The 17348-nt window shown below is 33.2% G+C and overlaps 1 protein-coding gene across 1 annotated transcript in view; it reads left to right on the forward strand.

The window, feature by feature from the left end:
- The window catches only part of LRRIQ1 (leucine rich repeats and IQ motif containing 1), a 102723-nt gene extending 91304 nt beyond the window's left edge, over positions 1-11419 (forward strand). The window contains 1 exon segment of the mRNA XM_068190330.1: positions 11149-11419. Coding sequence (XP_068046431.1) covers positions 11149-11288 — 140 coding nt within the window. The 3' untranslated portion in view covers positions 11289-11419.
- The last annotated feature ends 5929 nt before the right edge of the window (positions 11420-17348 follow it).

Here is a 17348-nt window from a genome sequence, read left to right on the forward strand (position 1 = left end):
CAAAAGAATTTATACCTAGAAAAAAACAATTCTTGAATGTTAAAAAATTATAGAATTTTAAGTTTCATATCTTATTTTGTGTAATATAACTGAAGAAATATTAATGCATTTCTGATAATGTGACATACTCTATTTTTCTACTTGTGTACAAAGTTTTTTCAAATAAACAAAAACCTAAACCCCCCAAAAGCACATTACGGAAAATTTAAGCTGTATTAAATAACTTCGGCAAAATTATCAAAATTCCTAAAACTTTTTAAGTAGTGAAGTTTCTTGAAATGTCAAAATAGTAATCAGATATTTCATATAATTTATATATATAAATTTATGGATTTACTTTTTGATTATGTTTTCATATATGCTGAATTTCCACTTTCAATAAAAAAAATAGAACTCAAGAAAAACATGTAAAAATACTTGAAATCTCTATTTTTCTGACATACTTTGTAAAGGCTTTAGAATGAAAATTGATTTACATTACTTCACCACAAGTAAAATACATAGTGACTCAATATGTTTGTGCTTATTCGTTTGTTTTACATTCCTAAAATTAGATTACATAAAATTTATCATCATAGTCTAAGTTAATTGTACCAATGGAAAAAGAACATAATTCTGTCTTTGTGCCTGCCATCTTAGAAAAGAACAAATTGTGTCCTTACTTTTCTTGTTTATCTCCATTGGTTAATGAGGAAGCCACACCATTTAAATTAGGTGGGATTCCTAACTGCTAAGATCTTGAATTTAGGTGAGATAATTCTAAACTACTGATGTCAATGACAAAATTATCATTGTATTCATATATACGGAATAGAATATGTCCATATCTTGAATAACTGACTTAAATAGTATACACTGCATTCGTATTAGTGTATAACTGTTGTTTAGACTGTAACCTATATTGGAACTCCATCCAAAAATAAATTAATATTAACTCTTTCAACATGTAGAACTTGCCTATGTGGATCTTGGGAACAGGATTTTCTTTGGAAAATAAAAAAGTACCATTGCATTGTACCTTCAAGAAGGAGAGATTAGGAAAGGAGGAGGAAAGAACAACCAACTGGCAGAGTCATAAATGTGGGGGAGGGCAGGGGTGGAGAGAGAGAGAGTTTACAATTTCTAATATAGGTATACTTTAAAAAAATACACATTTACTACACCATACCTACATATTCATTCTTATTTCAGTAGTCCAGGAACTAAGGAAAAAAAAACCCCAGGTCTTATGTATTTTAAATATGTTTCTGTATATGTGTCTTTATAAATTTTATCACCATGGATTTAATAAATTAAAAAATGATGATACATTCAATTGTGTCACTTATGATATATAAAACCAAACTTTACTGTCACCTTTTTACATTTCATATGAAGTTTAGAAACATGTTTATTACATTATTTCTCTTTGCCAAAGACTGTTGTTTTTCAATGATCAGAATAAATCATTAGCCCCATGATATCTTTAATCTGAAAACATTGTAAATTTGCTATTGCTGAGAATGTATTTGTTACAGAATGCTTTCTTGTTCTATAGTCTCTCTTGGTTTTGCCTTCTGAAATATTAAATTAAGATGCCTAGGAACTGTTTCAGTGATTTAGTAGGGTGATTCCCTTTGAGTTAACCTGCAATTGTATTAGATTATTATAAAGATGCTGTCATCTTAGAGGTGCTGTCATTTCAATAAATTCTTAAATCAAGTTCTTGTACCATTTTTTCAGATCTCAACCTAATGATATGACAAGCTTTATTAATAAAATGTTACTGAGTTCTCTTTACAACATCCATAGTTGTGGCTGTTCCTCAGAATTCAATTATTGATAGGAATCAAGAGTTATTATTTGGGAGTATCATACATGTTCCATATATATATAACTTGTAATTTAGAAATTGTATCAATAAATTGTTGAGATCTTACAGGCTGCAAAGTAAAGTCTACGAATACAAAATAATGAATTGTTAAATATATTTACTAAAAAATCTTGCTCAAATTCATGATGCTGAAATAAAATACCTTTTATATATATAGGGAATGTATGAATTATCATGTCTTTGTTAGACAAAACATACTACTCTTCAAAGTTATTATCTTTTAATTCACAGGGGATTTTAGAAAGGCTAAGTCAAGATTTTAAGAAATATTTTGTGAACTTCCCAACTTTTATGTTCTTTCTATAGATCTTTTTTTTTTTTTTTCCAAAGGTAGGTTCTTTGAATTCTGGATTAAACTATTTTAAGTTTTTTAAAAGCCAAATTTCCTATTTTTCTGATAAATTTGGATGGGGTAGATTAATCCTAAACTAACTTAATTCTGTTCCTTGACAAAGCTAAATTAATTAAGTAATAAAAGTAATGCTTTTAACATAGTATATCTCAATTTAAGGAAAGCATTTGTTTACTTAAAAGTATTTGATTTGCTTCCCTGTTACATGTTCAAAGGGAAAACTAACTGTTCATTAAATTGACCAAATATTTTTTAAAAAATGTATAACCTAAAGAAAGAGCAGCCATTGTTCAGCTGGAGTAAATAGTTATTTGTCTAATTTAAGACTTTGCTTCTGTTAATGGCCAGTACGTTATGATCTAAGAACATACTTATATTATTTTCCAGAAGGAATATAATATTCCTCTATAGTTATTGTTTTATGCTCCTTAGTAACTATTTTTTATTTTCTATTTCTTGAGGTTATTTTTTGGGGTGGGGCTGGTTGGGGGGCAGGGTTGACCATTCTTTATAGTTTTTATTAACTCCATAAACATTGGTGTAAATTTCCAGTTGAATTTTTTGTTTTAATACTTTCCTGAACACTGGTACTATAGTCAGCATTGAGTTGCAAGGTGGGCATAGAAATATTTTGCAAGAGCTAGAGGATAAGCATTTTCTGTACCGAGCTAGAAAGTATGGTTTTTTGCATATGCTAATATCCAATTTGAGAGTAGGCTATGACGGTCAGCTACCTTCTATCATCCTAATTTGTTTCTAACCAACCAATGTTGGACATATAGATAAGTCTCCTACATATTTTACATTGTCTAACAGTCATCACAATTTTGTGGGGTTTTCTTTCTCTGCAAATTTAAACTTTATTTTCATTATATTTGCCTTAGGAACTGCAATCTCCTGACCAAAATTTGAAAGTGAAATGTAATGGGAGCTGTGCCTCTAACTTTTATTTGAAATACTGCCCAGAATTCTTAATTCTTCTCTTCCCTGAATTTGAGCTTTTCAGGAAGCCCCTGATATCAGTAAAACTGCTTTCCAGGAAAACAAATTAAATAAATTAAAACCTGAACCTTGTCATTCCTTTAATACCCTTAATTCAAAAAATGGACCCATGTATATCTCCACTAAAAAACATTTCTCAGTTCTAGTTCTCCAGTAAATTCAAACTTTATATTCTGCTAGTCAGTGAAAATAAATTCATGAGGTTTAATTATGCCTTTCTTTCAGTGAAAAGTCTTGCAACTCAGAAAAAAAACACAGTAGCTTTTATTTCACTCCCTTTTTAAATTTTCTTCAATTCTATTTGCTCTTGACAGAACCCCCACCTTGATTTCTTTTGCCTCCCTTTCTTTCATGAGAGTTGTTAGAAACCCTTCAACTTTATTACAAGCAGTGTATGGTACAGCTTCACATTAAAAAATTACTGCTTTCCTGTTCCTTTCTTCTTAGCATCACTATTGTCTATATATTCTAGTTCAAGGACTGCTGTCTTTCATTTAGGATTTGTAAACTCTCTCTGTGTAATAAGCATCTCATTTTTAAGCTCTATATGAATTTGCTCATATTTTACCAAGGGGTTTCTTGTGCACATTTCTTTCATACGTAAATATTTTTCTATGTATTGGTTGACACTCAAACAACATATACCTAATCTTTTTGAACAGACAATACAGAATGACATCTTGAAAGATGTTGCTTAATTGACTTTGAGGTTGCATATTAAAAAATTAACTAAATGCAGATTTTAAAGGCATGTAGAACTTGCTTTCATTGAATTTAACGGGCTAGGGAGAAAAAATAATACAAGATCTCATGTAATTTCATCATCTGCACTTCCAATTATGAAAATAATTCAAGAACAGATATATAGAGGTATATTCTAAATTTTAAGTGCTTAACTTTACCAGCCTCATACTCTTCTACTAGCGTTTGGGAGTTCTTCAGTGTGGATTTTGTTGAAGAGAAACCAGCTTAAAAAAAATCCATTTTGAGACATTGGCTTATAGTTCACTTAGATATCCACTTTGAACCATGGCATCGTTAGATCAACAATAAGGATTTCTGTCCTATGATTTGAGTAAATAATAACAGTTTTCTGTTTCCTTTGCTGTGGGATGTTTGTTAAGTAGATTCAAAAATATTTCTCAAGTCCATTCACTGAAAGGTCCAGTAATTTATGTTTGACTACTTCACAAGATTGTTGCACTGGATGGTAAAGATGTGTCTATAAGATCTTCCTTCCCAAGGCATTCTTTCTTTCCTTGCTTTTTCCTTCTAATTTGTCTCTATTTCATTGCTGTTTTTCCACACCTGTGTTCTGTAATCCTTTCTTTTACTGTGAATGGTTCTTGTTTCTGTCCTCCATCTTATTGCAGCATAAGCTTCCTCTCCCATCCACTCTTCTTTCCCACATATGCCATCAAGTCTTCTGTTTGTTTCTAGAAATCCCAGTCTGATTACTTTTTTCCCTCTCACTCTCTGTTTCTTTTTGAATCCAAATTATTTCTGACAGTATTCCTCAGATTCATCATCATGTAGTTTAGACCTCCTCCAAATATAGCCTGGTTTAGTGAACTGTATAGGCAGATCTTAAGTCCAGTCTTTTAATGTACTTATTCTTTGTGTTCTTTCTTATTATTACCTGTATTTTTACTTTTTAAAATTGTGTTAATTCTGAGAGTTAGGAACCGCCTAGTGCCCCATAATCCATCTTCTTTATTCTTACAGAGTTCCCCTTTGCCAGTTCAGAGTTTTCTTCTTCTCCATGTTTTTCTCCCTGCTCTGTGTCAGTCTCTTTGTCAAGTCATTCTAGTCTTGTTCCAGCTGTGCCAGGGCATTGTTTACCAAGTTAGCTTTAGTTTCTCTCACCTTGATTCTGAGTCAGTCTCATTTCTCTCTTGGATTTTGGTTGCAGCCCTTTGCCTCTTCTCTCGGTCTCCTTCCTGTAGGGGTTTTGATCCTTATCCTCTCCATGGTTCCTGTAGCAATTCTCCACCTGCCACAGACAGCATGAAACAAGCAGGCTTTTAAGTTCCCTGGCTTTGCACCATTACCTTTAGGAATAGCCTTGCTTAGCTCCATGTAATATCATGGTAAAACATGTTTCCATACTGACTGGTATTTTAGTGAATATAGCCCAAAAGATCAATAATTCCTTCTCTGATCATGGAAAAACTTCAATTCATATATACTTGATCCAGATTTGGACACATCCTACAAGGAAGGCTCTGTTATTTGGTAGATTTCAGGTCTGTCTACAAATGGTAGCATAAATATTTTACATATTTTCTTCGAAGTAACCAACCTTTTGGAAAATTTCAAGCAGACACTCAATTTCATCCTAAATGGTCAAAATTGGGGAAATAAATAAGGAGCTGAAACACAAAATAAATATTGAGCTTTAATAAGCAGCGGTGCTGAAAGTCTTTATTTGTAATTAGGCAAGAGTTATATTTTACAGGAATATATTTGGAGCTCTATGTTTATTACATTTATTTTAACTGTGTGGAATGGTAATTGATAAATGTTTATGATATATTCTTGTACATTGTTATCTCTTTCAGCTCCATGTGACTGAGTCACATTTTAGAGTTCAGATTATCCAAGTATGTAATTGGATAAATAAATTCACCATTTACTTAAAAAAATATTAATCATGCGTATATTCTTTCTTCAGATCTCCATACAAAAAGGAGATATATCTTTACATATCATGGGGTATTTATATAAATCAATCCCCAGATTTTTCATTGCTGTTTAAATATTATCTTGAAATTTAAAAATATAATGTAAAATTTCAGCACAATGTAACTAAGAAAAAAAAATCCAACTTCAAGATAGCCATAAGTAACATTATTAAAAGGTTAACTTTTCTGATATTGTAGCAATTACCTTTTTCACAGACCTTCTGAACCTACCTTCTTTCCAGAGCTTAAATTGATGTAAATGCTTTGCTGCTAAGGATTCGTTCTGGTCACTTCCATTAAAATGCTGAGGTTTTTTTCTCCATGACTTCTTATGCTGTATTTGCTTTTAAGTAATACAATATGGTAAGGACTTTGGAATAAATTATATCTCCAGACATACAATGTTAGGTGGATCGATAAATGCCCTATGACGTCTACTATGCATCATAAAATTTCTATCATAACCTTTTTAACAAAGCTTTTCTTCTTGGACACCAAGAATTTAATTCAAAGCATTTTACATATTGCATTACTTATCAAAACAGTGGATATGTAAACCTTGACATTTTTTAAAAGACCCAGGCTTTAACAAAAAAAAGACCAGAACAAATTGATAGCAGAAAACAGATTAAACAACCAAAAAGTGACTGCTTGGAAATAGAAGCATGTGACATTATTCCAAGACAAGCTTTCAGCACATGCTCAAAATACTTTTTTGCTATATGCAGGCATCTGAACTCAGACTGTACTGAGGCTTCATATATTAAGTTGTTACAAGTAAATGAATGTACAGTAAATAAGTGTTAGAGCCTGTCTTCCAAAGCCTTATTTAGTGTAGCAGAAATTAAATTGCTTTTCTTGGCTAAGATTTGTTCCCACATCAGTTGGTATTAGAATAACCATTTACCCTGTTAAATTATACTTAATATACTTGTCAGGTTCTGTTTAATTCTAGTACAAGTAATGGTAATAATAATAGTTGTTGTCAAAAATATCCATACTGTGTATAATAAATCCAATGTAATTGTTCTAATTTACATTTAGTAAACATGTTAGTTTACATTTTTTATATACACCTAATTCTATTTAGCAAAGATACTAAATATAGTATCTTGAGATGCAGTGAATCTTTCTGTTGTTGCCTTTGGGCAAGGCCCACTACAAATACATTTAAGGAACATAACATGAACTAAAAGTATTGTGATAATGCTTACAATTATTCATAAATCACAAATGCACATTTGCATACCAGTGTGTGTATGTATGCATATTAATGAAGTATGTGCCTCTTTATAGCAAAATATGACTGTCATATGTGTCACCTTTATTTTACTGATTAAGAAATTATGATAGCAGTAATGTGATTCACTCACATGCTATATTCTTTTAATTAACTCACAAACAAAACCATTCATTTGCAGGATACATTGCAGTTTAGGGGAAAATGGAGATATTGCAAATCCTGCTGTAAAATTGTTCACAAGATTAGTAATGCTGTAAGAGAAATATGTAAGGTCCATCAATAAAACCCCCAATCAATAAATATAAGAGCAAAAATATATAATAAGGATTCATTTTGATATGTTTTGAGGGTTTTCAGAAAGTTAGGTTTGTTTTCTGGTTTGTGACTTTTTTTTTAACAAGACTGTTTTTAAGGACTATTTCTACGTTCCGTCTATCAATTCAAAGTGCCACTGTCATCCCTTACCAGACTCTCTTGTCTTCTCTCATTCCCTTGATCTTGACAAAATTCTAGCCATTTCCTAATGGAGGTCTCTTTATTGAATATTTCTGAAGAAAAAAAAAATTGCCCATTTGTAAATCAGAATCAGAAAATCTCATGTAAACACAGGTATTGACAACAAAGTTACTGATTTTTTTTAGTTTGTATGCAATTTTTTTTTTTTACTTCTTGCAAAATTCTACCTAGATGCTCACTTTACACTTAAGTGCAAAGCTGTTCTTACTTGAGCACATGTGAAATAATCATATCTAGATTTTCACTGGAATAGCAAAAGACACTAACTAAAAGTAAGCATAGTAATTTGTGGGCATATGTATGATCAATCAGATAAGTCCCACATTTGCAACATTCCATTCATTATTGGATTATCATTATTGGATTAGGTATTAGGAAATTTTTTTTCACTGAAGAGGTGGTCAAGCATTAGAACAGGCTGACCAGAGAAATGGTGGAATCACCATCCCTGAAAATGTTCAAAAAACTTGTGGATGTGATGCTTAGAGACATGGTTTAGTGGTGGATTTGGCAGTGCTGGGTTAATGGTTGGACTCCATGATCTTAGAGGTCCTTTCCAACCTTCATGAATCTATGACTCTATTCTTATGTTTTCATTAATCTTTCTATTTGATCTTGCATTAAACTCTAGGAGAAAGAACTGCAGCAAAATGCTTTCTCATATTTGACTAATACCTTCATTATACCTTTCCTTTAGGACACAATTTTTCAATCATAAATAATATTTGGCCACTAGCAGTTACAATAGCCACTAGTGTAACATCTGAGAAATAGCTGTGATCTGAATAGGAGTAAGCAAACTGCATTATGCTGGTGTGATTTATCTGTCCTTGAGAATTCTTCTTCAGGGAATAGGCTTTTGGTACTCCATGCCAGCTCTGTCTTTCATCACTCCACCAATGATAGCTGGAACAGCACCGTTGATAATGATACTCATATCTTAGTACTATTTAGTAGATATCAAAAGTGCTTTATCAGAAATGCAAACATAATTATGCCCATTTCAAAGATGGAAAGATGGGACATACAAAGGGAATGATTTACAGTGATTACAAGCCCCTCTGTAGATATTTCATTCCAAATTAGTTGATCACTCTCTACAATGGCTTTCTTTTCTTTGGCTGAATAGTGCTGAGAACTGTGTAAAGGGTGGAAAGAAAGAATACAGTTAGTCTGTGTTTAAAGTCAGTTTGTCTAGGTCACAATTATATAATAAGGTTAAAGCAGATGCTACGAAGTCTAATGAGAGTAGATAAAAAAAAAGAGACTCGTGACTGTCAGACTTTGGGACAGCCTCACAGCCTCTGATGTGTTAAACCTGCATACAGCAGGTCTTTGAGGTTTTTTAATGGAACAATAATACATATCCTCATGTAAGGACAATATATTCCTTCCAATGCATTGTATATAATTACAAGTGGAGAGGCAAAACCCTACATGTACAGATTACTGAAATCCATCGTGAAAAGACTATTTAGCAGTGCACATAGGTTCATAAACAAGGGAGGTTGTTAGTCCAGAAATAATACAGATCAGGCAATTAGGATTAAGTTGATTTGCTGTCTTCCTATATTGACTCTATCACTATTAGACTAGTTTTCAAGTTCATTATTGATAGGCTCTTTCTAGCAACTGTTTTTATTCTGTTTTAAAAATAATGTAATAAAATGTATTTTTTGTCAAAATATAGAAAAAAATGGTATGTCTTGTTTACCTATATTGTGGATACCATGTTGAAGATGAGTGCACAGAAAAAGCATAAGTTAGCCCCACTTTTGTTTTCCACTTTAAATGTGCAATAGCTATTTCCTTTTAGTTTTTATTTGAAGAAAAATTTCCAGTCTTAATTATTTTTGTTGTTTAACAATGTTTTCAATTTCATAAAATATTTCTTGAAATTAAAGGCATGCAATTTAAAAAATATTATTACCACATTAGATTTATTTTGAAGTTTCACTAATTAGCCACTTAATTTACTAATTTGTGGGTTTCAGTCTTCACTGAATATGCTATGGTTCCCAGGCAAAATAATTAATGGAAAGTTTACTGTTCAATTAAATATTTTCTTTGATCTTTAACAAAAGCCTTTCTGTACTGAAGAGATCTGCTACCATTTAAGGTAGTTAAATAAAATAATCCAAAGGCAAGGAAATTGTGAATGCTGTAAAGTCAAAATATCAGAATTTTAAATCTTTAGGAGATACATCTAGAGTAAATTGTATATTAAAAAAAAAGAATTGACTACATCTGTAGAGCCATAAGAAGATTAATGGAGATAATGTTAAAAATACTTGAAAGCTCTTGGTTGCCAAAAGAACTATTTATTAAGATACATTTGCAATAATTTAAGAACTCATAAGAAAGGAAACTGTAGGCTGGGAAAACCTCCTGACATTTAGATCTAGAAGGCTACAGGAAAGCATCCATGAGAAAACAAAGAAACTTGTTACTCTTTGAAATGTATAGCTATGTTTTATACATTGGTACATAGAATGATGTTCTACTTTTTTGTCACTATATATTGTGAGAAATTTAATTCTTCTATTGAGAAACACTAAAAAGATTAAAATATCAAAAATACTGAATCTATGTAGGTAATAATATTTTCCTTTGGTAAGTGGCAAAAAGTTGTTCATAAAATAAGTATTTGATAAACTAGCATGTTAATTTTATATTTATACACACACACACACACACACACACACATATATATATATATATATATATATATATATACACTTACAGGCATGAACTGCTGTATTGTGAACATCATATCATTCTCTTGCAGAGTTTGGGTTGTCTTCCACCAATGTTTTCTTTCTTACAAGTGCCAAAGAAAGATATAATCAGGTGTAAAATGTTAATTTATTTTAAAGAAATATTATACCTTTATGCTTACCGGTTATTTTATTTAAATAATTGTCTGAAGAGGTTTTTAGAAACCATTGTCTAAATTACTCAAGCATCTGTATGCATGACAATGAAAATGAATGTTTCACATATTCCTATGTGTTCTTAATTTTTTCTGTGGCACCATCCAGCATTTAAGTTTAAGTATTCCTGAGCTTTGAACAAAAGAAATCTCTTTTTTATTTGGTCTAACATAACCACAAAAACTTGTTAATTAGATATATCTTCTGAACTAGTTCTTCATCCACTTGAAGGATGACTTTCTGTGTGAAAAGCATTGAGTGTCTCGGTTAAGTGTTTAAGTTCAAAATAGACCAATAATGACACTTCTAAAAATATTGTAATTTTTTTTAATAATTTTACCATCTTTTTGGATAAGGAGTTTATTTTTTAAGTACTGCCTTGTGAAGCTACTTGTATTACTTTCAAATAGTGAGTGATACATAACTATAAAATTGTGTGCTAATTAGACCTAGAAATATTATTGTCTTGAAAAGAATATGGTACAGTGAAATTTAGGGACTTTTGGTTGGTTGGTTTTTAATTTCATGTCTATTTTGTTGTTTAGAAAAGAATATTTCTACTCCAGGAAAATCATATTTGAGTCCATCTCATACAGAACGGATATCATTTCGAGACCATCCAGTGCAGCTAAGCGGAGGATGGGGAGCAGGCAAAAAAAGGCAAAAGCTTAAAAATATTAACTGAACATTGGAGATGACTTAACTAGTTGATTTAATCAAACACAGCGAGCATATGGAGACCTGTTTCTTTTTAAGCTTCTGAATATCAATTGTTGGATTTTCATTTATTACCAATAAACAAGTTTCAGTTAACTACTTTTGACTTATTTTATTATACATGGTTGCAGTGGTTTGGGTTTTGTGGGATTTTTTGGTCAAAGTATTTTATACCTGTCAGTAAGTTATCACAGTTTGTGTTTTCAATTGCTTATATGTTCATGTGGTATAGAATGCAGAACTGATTAAGTCTACAAGGTTGGTTGTACAGTGACTTAAGTTTAGGCTTGCTTAGAAGAACTGGATGAGAAGTTCAAATGTAATAAGGGTTCATGTTCATGTGCTGTATGTCACATATTGAAACACTGAATTCTCATTTTCTCACAAAATAAAATACATGCTTGCGAAGTGTGTTGTGAAGTATAACAGCTGGCAATGCCATTCTCAAAGAAGTCTGTTCAGAAATTTTACTGAACCAGTACACAAATGATGAGCATGCACTTTCCTTTTATTAAAAATATGAGTAGTCCTCTAGATCTTTCATCATAAGTTATTGTTATAATATCATAAAGCAACCTCTTATGGTTTTATACTTTCAAGTACTTCTGTTTCCTAGAGGATTAAAAAAAATAAAAGGTTCTCATTTTGTTCTGGAATAATGTAAAATTAGATCTATATGTTGCTGTTAACCCAACTTAATTTTTTCACATAGATAGACCCATGTGTAAATGGGTCAGACTCATGTGTAAATATTTTTTGGTGCAAGAAAATCTAGAGAAAAATAAATACTGTTTCAACTGTTCATGGGTATCTAACTCATTACTTCTAGTCAATTCTTTGTCCATCAGCATACAGGACAGAAAATGTTCCTTGATTTCAAAGCCTAACATTATTTTAATGTTTTCCATTTGGAGGGTATTGTTGCTAATTGGATCTTTAAAAAAGCTGTCTTTGGTATTTCCTTGTCTGTTTTTGTAAGCCTCAACCCACTGTAGACGGAGAAGGAGATGGAGAGGGTAATGGAGCTTGAAACTTCAGTCAGTGAAGAACATAAATTCTTGCATTGTGGCTGTTTTTAAAATGTACTTAAATTAACATATGATGTTATTTTGTAAAGTGTTTTCTATGCTGACATACCTATCTAACTATGGATTAAAAGCATTTCTCTCCATTTTTGTGAATACTTGCATTCATTTTCAGATAAAAAGATGGCTGATCTCATGGAAAACCTCCAGTAAATAATTTTGCTTGTTTGAACCACTGTCCTGTTTTTATTATCACTTTGCTTTTGAAAAGTCAATGCACCCTATTTCAGAAAAGATATCTTTGCCTTTCTGGGGAATTATGGTCAGGTTGCTTAACCTGGCTATAGAAATGCTATGGTTGTCAACAGGGAATAAAATGTCAGTAGATGTTTATCTTACCTAGTTAGTTTCCAAATGTATAGTGTTCAGCTTGATTTCAGGATCTGCAATATAATAATTTGTTGGTGACTTTTAAATGTCACCAACAAATACTGGAGCTTTTGTGATTTTTCTTTTAACATCAAGCTTATAAGTTTTGTAGGAAAAGCTTTGTTATTTAAATATTTCTGTCACTACACCTGGCAGTGTGTGTAGCCACTGTTACAGCTATTAACTGGAAACCAAAATACAAAATCAAGAGGTTCATAGCTTAACACTTCTTGCAGAGTGTCCCCTCTATTTGTCTAGAGTATTCATAATATACTGCACATCAACAAAGCTGGAAATAAGGGATATTTCCGATTTTATGCTTCTTTCTATACTGTATCATCTATATCTGTAGCTACATCTATATCGAAAAAAATATCTGCGTTATAAAAATTATCATGCTTAATCTGTTTGTTTTCAGGGTGTTTCTGAATGAGAAATGCCTCCCAGCCTAAATAAAATGTTTTGGCAACATTTTTTAAGGATTTTTATTTTGCAAAGATAAGTGGTAGCTTTTTAATATACAGTTTACTAAATTATAAATTGGAATGATGATTCTCACTGGCAAGCCTTTTCGGTTCATAATATGCTTAGTCTGCCTAAGTCAAGTAACATAGCCAACATAAATTAAGATATAAAGTATGCCAAAACATGTTGCTGTTTTCATTACATAACATTGCAAAGTGTAATAAGATGAGGTCTTATTGTATCCAACACATTTTTCTCAGAATTGCAGTGTTCAAAGTACAGTATGTCTGACCAAATGCAGAAAAATGTGCAAGGTGCAACTTCTGTTCAAGCTAGCAGAAAGATCTTTATTGCATTCAGGGATAAGGGGAAGCAACTAACATGCCTTGGTGTTCATAGTCACATCTTAGAGTACGTAAGGTCAGAAGTAACACAGATGATACACGTGGTGGATATTTATAACATGAATTTTTCAAGTGCTACTCTGCAAGCAGTTTTATGGGGCTTTTTCTGTCTTTTGAGGATTTTCTTTTAGTTCTCTCTTTTTCATTTCGGTGGTTTTTTTTTTGGTTTTTTTTTTTTTTTTTTTTTTTTGTTTTGTTTTTTTTTTTTTCCACTTTTCTTTGTCTCCCCCACACATACCCCCTGATGCCGTAATTCCCATTTAGGAAAAAGATCATATTCTTAAAAGTAAGTTTCTCTGTCGGTCTGTTCTGATGTTGAAGTGGCTGTGAGTCAGTGACAGTCCAGCAAATCTTACATCACAGAACCCTGAAACTGCATTCCTGGATGTTCTGCTGCCCTTGCAGTGCTTCAGACTTCTTCCAGGCTCGCTAGCATCATCTCCTCGACCCTTTTTTTCTGTTCCCTGAAGATCCTTTAGCATTAAGGAGGAGGGACTTCGTATGAATGAGCTATTTTTAAAAAAAATCTTCCTTGTATGTATGAAACTTGAGACTCGGGAATGTAGGAAAGTATTCATTTGAAACAAAGAAGAAAACAACAAGGTGCCTTTATACGTTGATGGGCGTTACTCGCCAAAACAAAGTGAAGAGCTTTCTACAAGCTCTCCGGAACAGATCCCTGAACTCTTTCCCGTGCAAGTTTCCCGAAGGTGTGCTCAGCCGTTCTTTAAACTCTCTGTTGTCTCAACCGAGGCATTAGGAAAAACACCTGCAGCAACAAAACAAAACAAAACAAAACAAAACAAAAAAACCTCCCCAAAAGGTATAGTCTGCATCTTAACGAGGTGCTAATGTCAGATCACCCACACCTGAATGACAAAAGTCTGTGAGGAAATCTTTCTCGCTGAATAAAGTGCAGATTTACCTACTTCAGACCCAGTACCGATGCTGACCCAAAAGATAATTGCTCAAAGGCATTTAGTGTTTTAACAAATATATAAATAGCCAATCTATAGCATTGACATTGTTTTGGTGCAGGGTGACTTAGTGTTACATTTGGACTAAGTAAATCGATATATTTAATTATTAATAATCCTATTTTTCACACATGCATTCATTAAAGGTGTGTCCACTGTACATAGTGCTTACATTTTCAAAAACCTTGCCACTGGTGTCATCCAAATCTGGCCTCAGACACATGGCTGCAAAACTGTCTCTTGGTCTTCCATTACATTTGTTAAAAGCACGAGGAATATATTGGATTAATATCTCTTTGATTTTAATTTCGGATTCTCATGATAATGGCAATGTATGTTTATGAAGGTACAGTCTTTCCTTGATACATATTAGCATTAGCATTCATGGAAGCCAGACTAATATTGTGGAATAATACTGTGCAATCTTAATGTGCTTTTCTTTTGTCAGAAAAACACATATGAAAAGTAGTTATTACCACATGGCCCCGAAAAAGCAGGACTAGAACTCGTAATTATATTATAAAAGATTGAATTGCCTGATGTTACCTCTCAGTTCCAAGCAGTTTGTACTTAGCTGTATTAGCTTGAGAAAAAAAAAAAACAACCAACCAAACTAACTGCCAGCAACTTGGGGTTTTAATGGTTTTTTTTAAATTTTTTTCTACAGTCATAAATGAAAAAATAACTATTTTTATAGCAATTGTGAAATACTTGTGTTTGAATATTAATGTATCAGTCGCTGCAGTTTTTGGAGCCAGTGTGGGAAATATGTATCTATACATTCATATACACTTTCATACATACTTTTGCATATACTTTCATATATCTATATCTATATGGATATGAAATTGGGATGCCAACTGGTCGTGGATGCAGATATGGTTAAATAGGAATGGGACACCTCTCTTATCACACAAAGTCAGAAAAATATGCCAAGTGTAGGGGAGGAAGCAGGTATGGCCTGCAAGTAACAGCATACATAAAGTAAAGTACGGTTGGTTCTTGTGGACAACTGCTCTCCTGGTTTTCAAGATAGATGATGGACAGGAAAATGCTGACCACATGCCCATGGCTACATTCTGAAGGCACTTACTTGTGCCTTCTACTTCCAAGTCGTACTGACGGTTTGTTAGCAATAAAATACCTATTGGAGAGATGTTCATGAAGTTCCATGATGCCAAATGAACAGAGACTGGGTTTCTGAAGAGATTTATAGTGGAAATACTGTCTAACTTCGACAGGCTGACCATCCTTACAACGACTGAAGTTGAAATTAATGACACTATGAGCTACACTGTTATTTACAGGTCATTTAGACAACTGGATTGTCCTTTATGATCACTTTTTCCATTATTTTGGTGACAGATGCTGTCACAACAGCTTAGTAACTAGCCGCCAAGGACTAGCATTTGTTCCTCCCCTGGTCTTCATTCGAATGCTAAGTAGATTTTTTTTGTAGTTAGTAACCTTTTCTTAATTTCATAGTTGATTGATTGCTACTTATATTGCGCTTTTTTTTTTTTCGTTAAACATTCAATTAGCCGAATACCTAGGAAGATATAAAATTACTTCTGACTGAGATGCAATTGATGGCTTTTTAACAATAAAGCAGGTAAGAGCATTTTATGTGGGTAACAACAAATGCCGATTTCACAAAGTTAAGAAGGGATAAAAAACACGTTTGTTAATAGCTAAGGGTCGGGTTTTCTTTATTCCCAACTTACTTATACGAAACCAGAGGTTACCTTTTTTTTTTTTTTTTTTTTACAGGGTACTACTTCAATCCTGAATGCAAATAAACACAACCAAATAGCTGAGCCACAGCCAAGGTGTTCTTCATATATCCTGAGATGGAAGACAGCTTTTTAGGAGAGAGTGCTATAAGTAGTTAAATTCTAATACAGGATAAATGCCTCTGTTTCAAATCGGCACAATTTTCTGTGCATGTGAGGAAAAAAAAGGACCGTACACAAATAAAATGGGCTGCGTATTCCTGCTACCTTTCGATCATGATATGAGAGCTGTCCTGTCCAAATCGTGTTGGTTTTGTCACCATTACCTGGTAGGGAAGGTTCGAGAGGTTATTCATTACAAGAACACAGGTCAGCCGTAAACTTGGCTCGTTTGTCTAATACGTTGCTATTCGTGCGACTGAATGCAGTTCTCCAGCAGTTTTTCTTTAAACGATGTTGGCTTGTACATGAAAAAAAGAAGGATTGTAGCGGGATTAGAAAAGCACGGCTAGGAGATAAGCGAACAAAAATATCGGCCTCGCACTCTCAAGAAGTGGCAGTTTGTGATGGCTTTTTCTCTTGCCTCGCAGTTTACTTTTTAATTTGCAGGTTCTGTGAGAGGTGCGGCCGCGGCCGGTGCCAGCTCGGAGCGGCTGCGTGCGCCCCGCTCCGGAGCGACACCGAGGGGCTGTGTCCGGGAAACCGGCACAGATCCTGGCTTCCATTCCACGAGCCACAGCTTCATTTTCCAGTGCGGGTCCAGACCCATGGATTTCTGTGCGACATTTGGCCGAAAATAATTTTTTTAAGGCATCAAACAAACAAAACAAAAGAAAAACAATAGCAAAGAGGTATATTTTTCACAGCCCCTTCACGTTTGTGCTGTTTGCATTTGTATTTAATTTCAAGTAATGACTCGGGAAGTTGTTGCCTTTCGTGTAACGTGCAGTCTGGCCGTGTGCCGAGTTAAGCTCAGAGCCTCGGCCAGGCAGGGC

The sequence above is a fragment of the Anomalospiza imberbis genome, chromosome 5 (assembly GCF_031753505.1).
Source record: "Anomalospiza imberbis isolate Cuckoo-Finch-1a 21T00152 chromosome 5, ASM3175350v1, whole genome shotgun sequence".
Lineage (NCBI taxonomy): Eukaryota > Metazoa > Chordata > Aves > Passeriformes > Viduidae > Anomalospiza > Anomalospiza imberbis.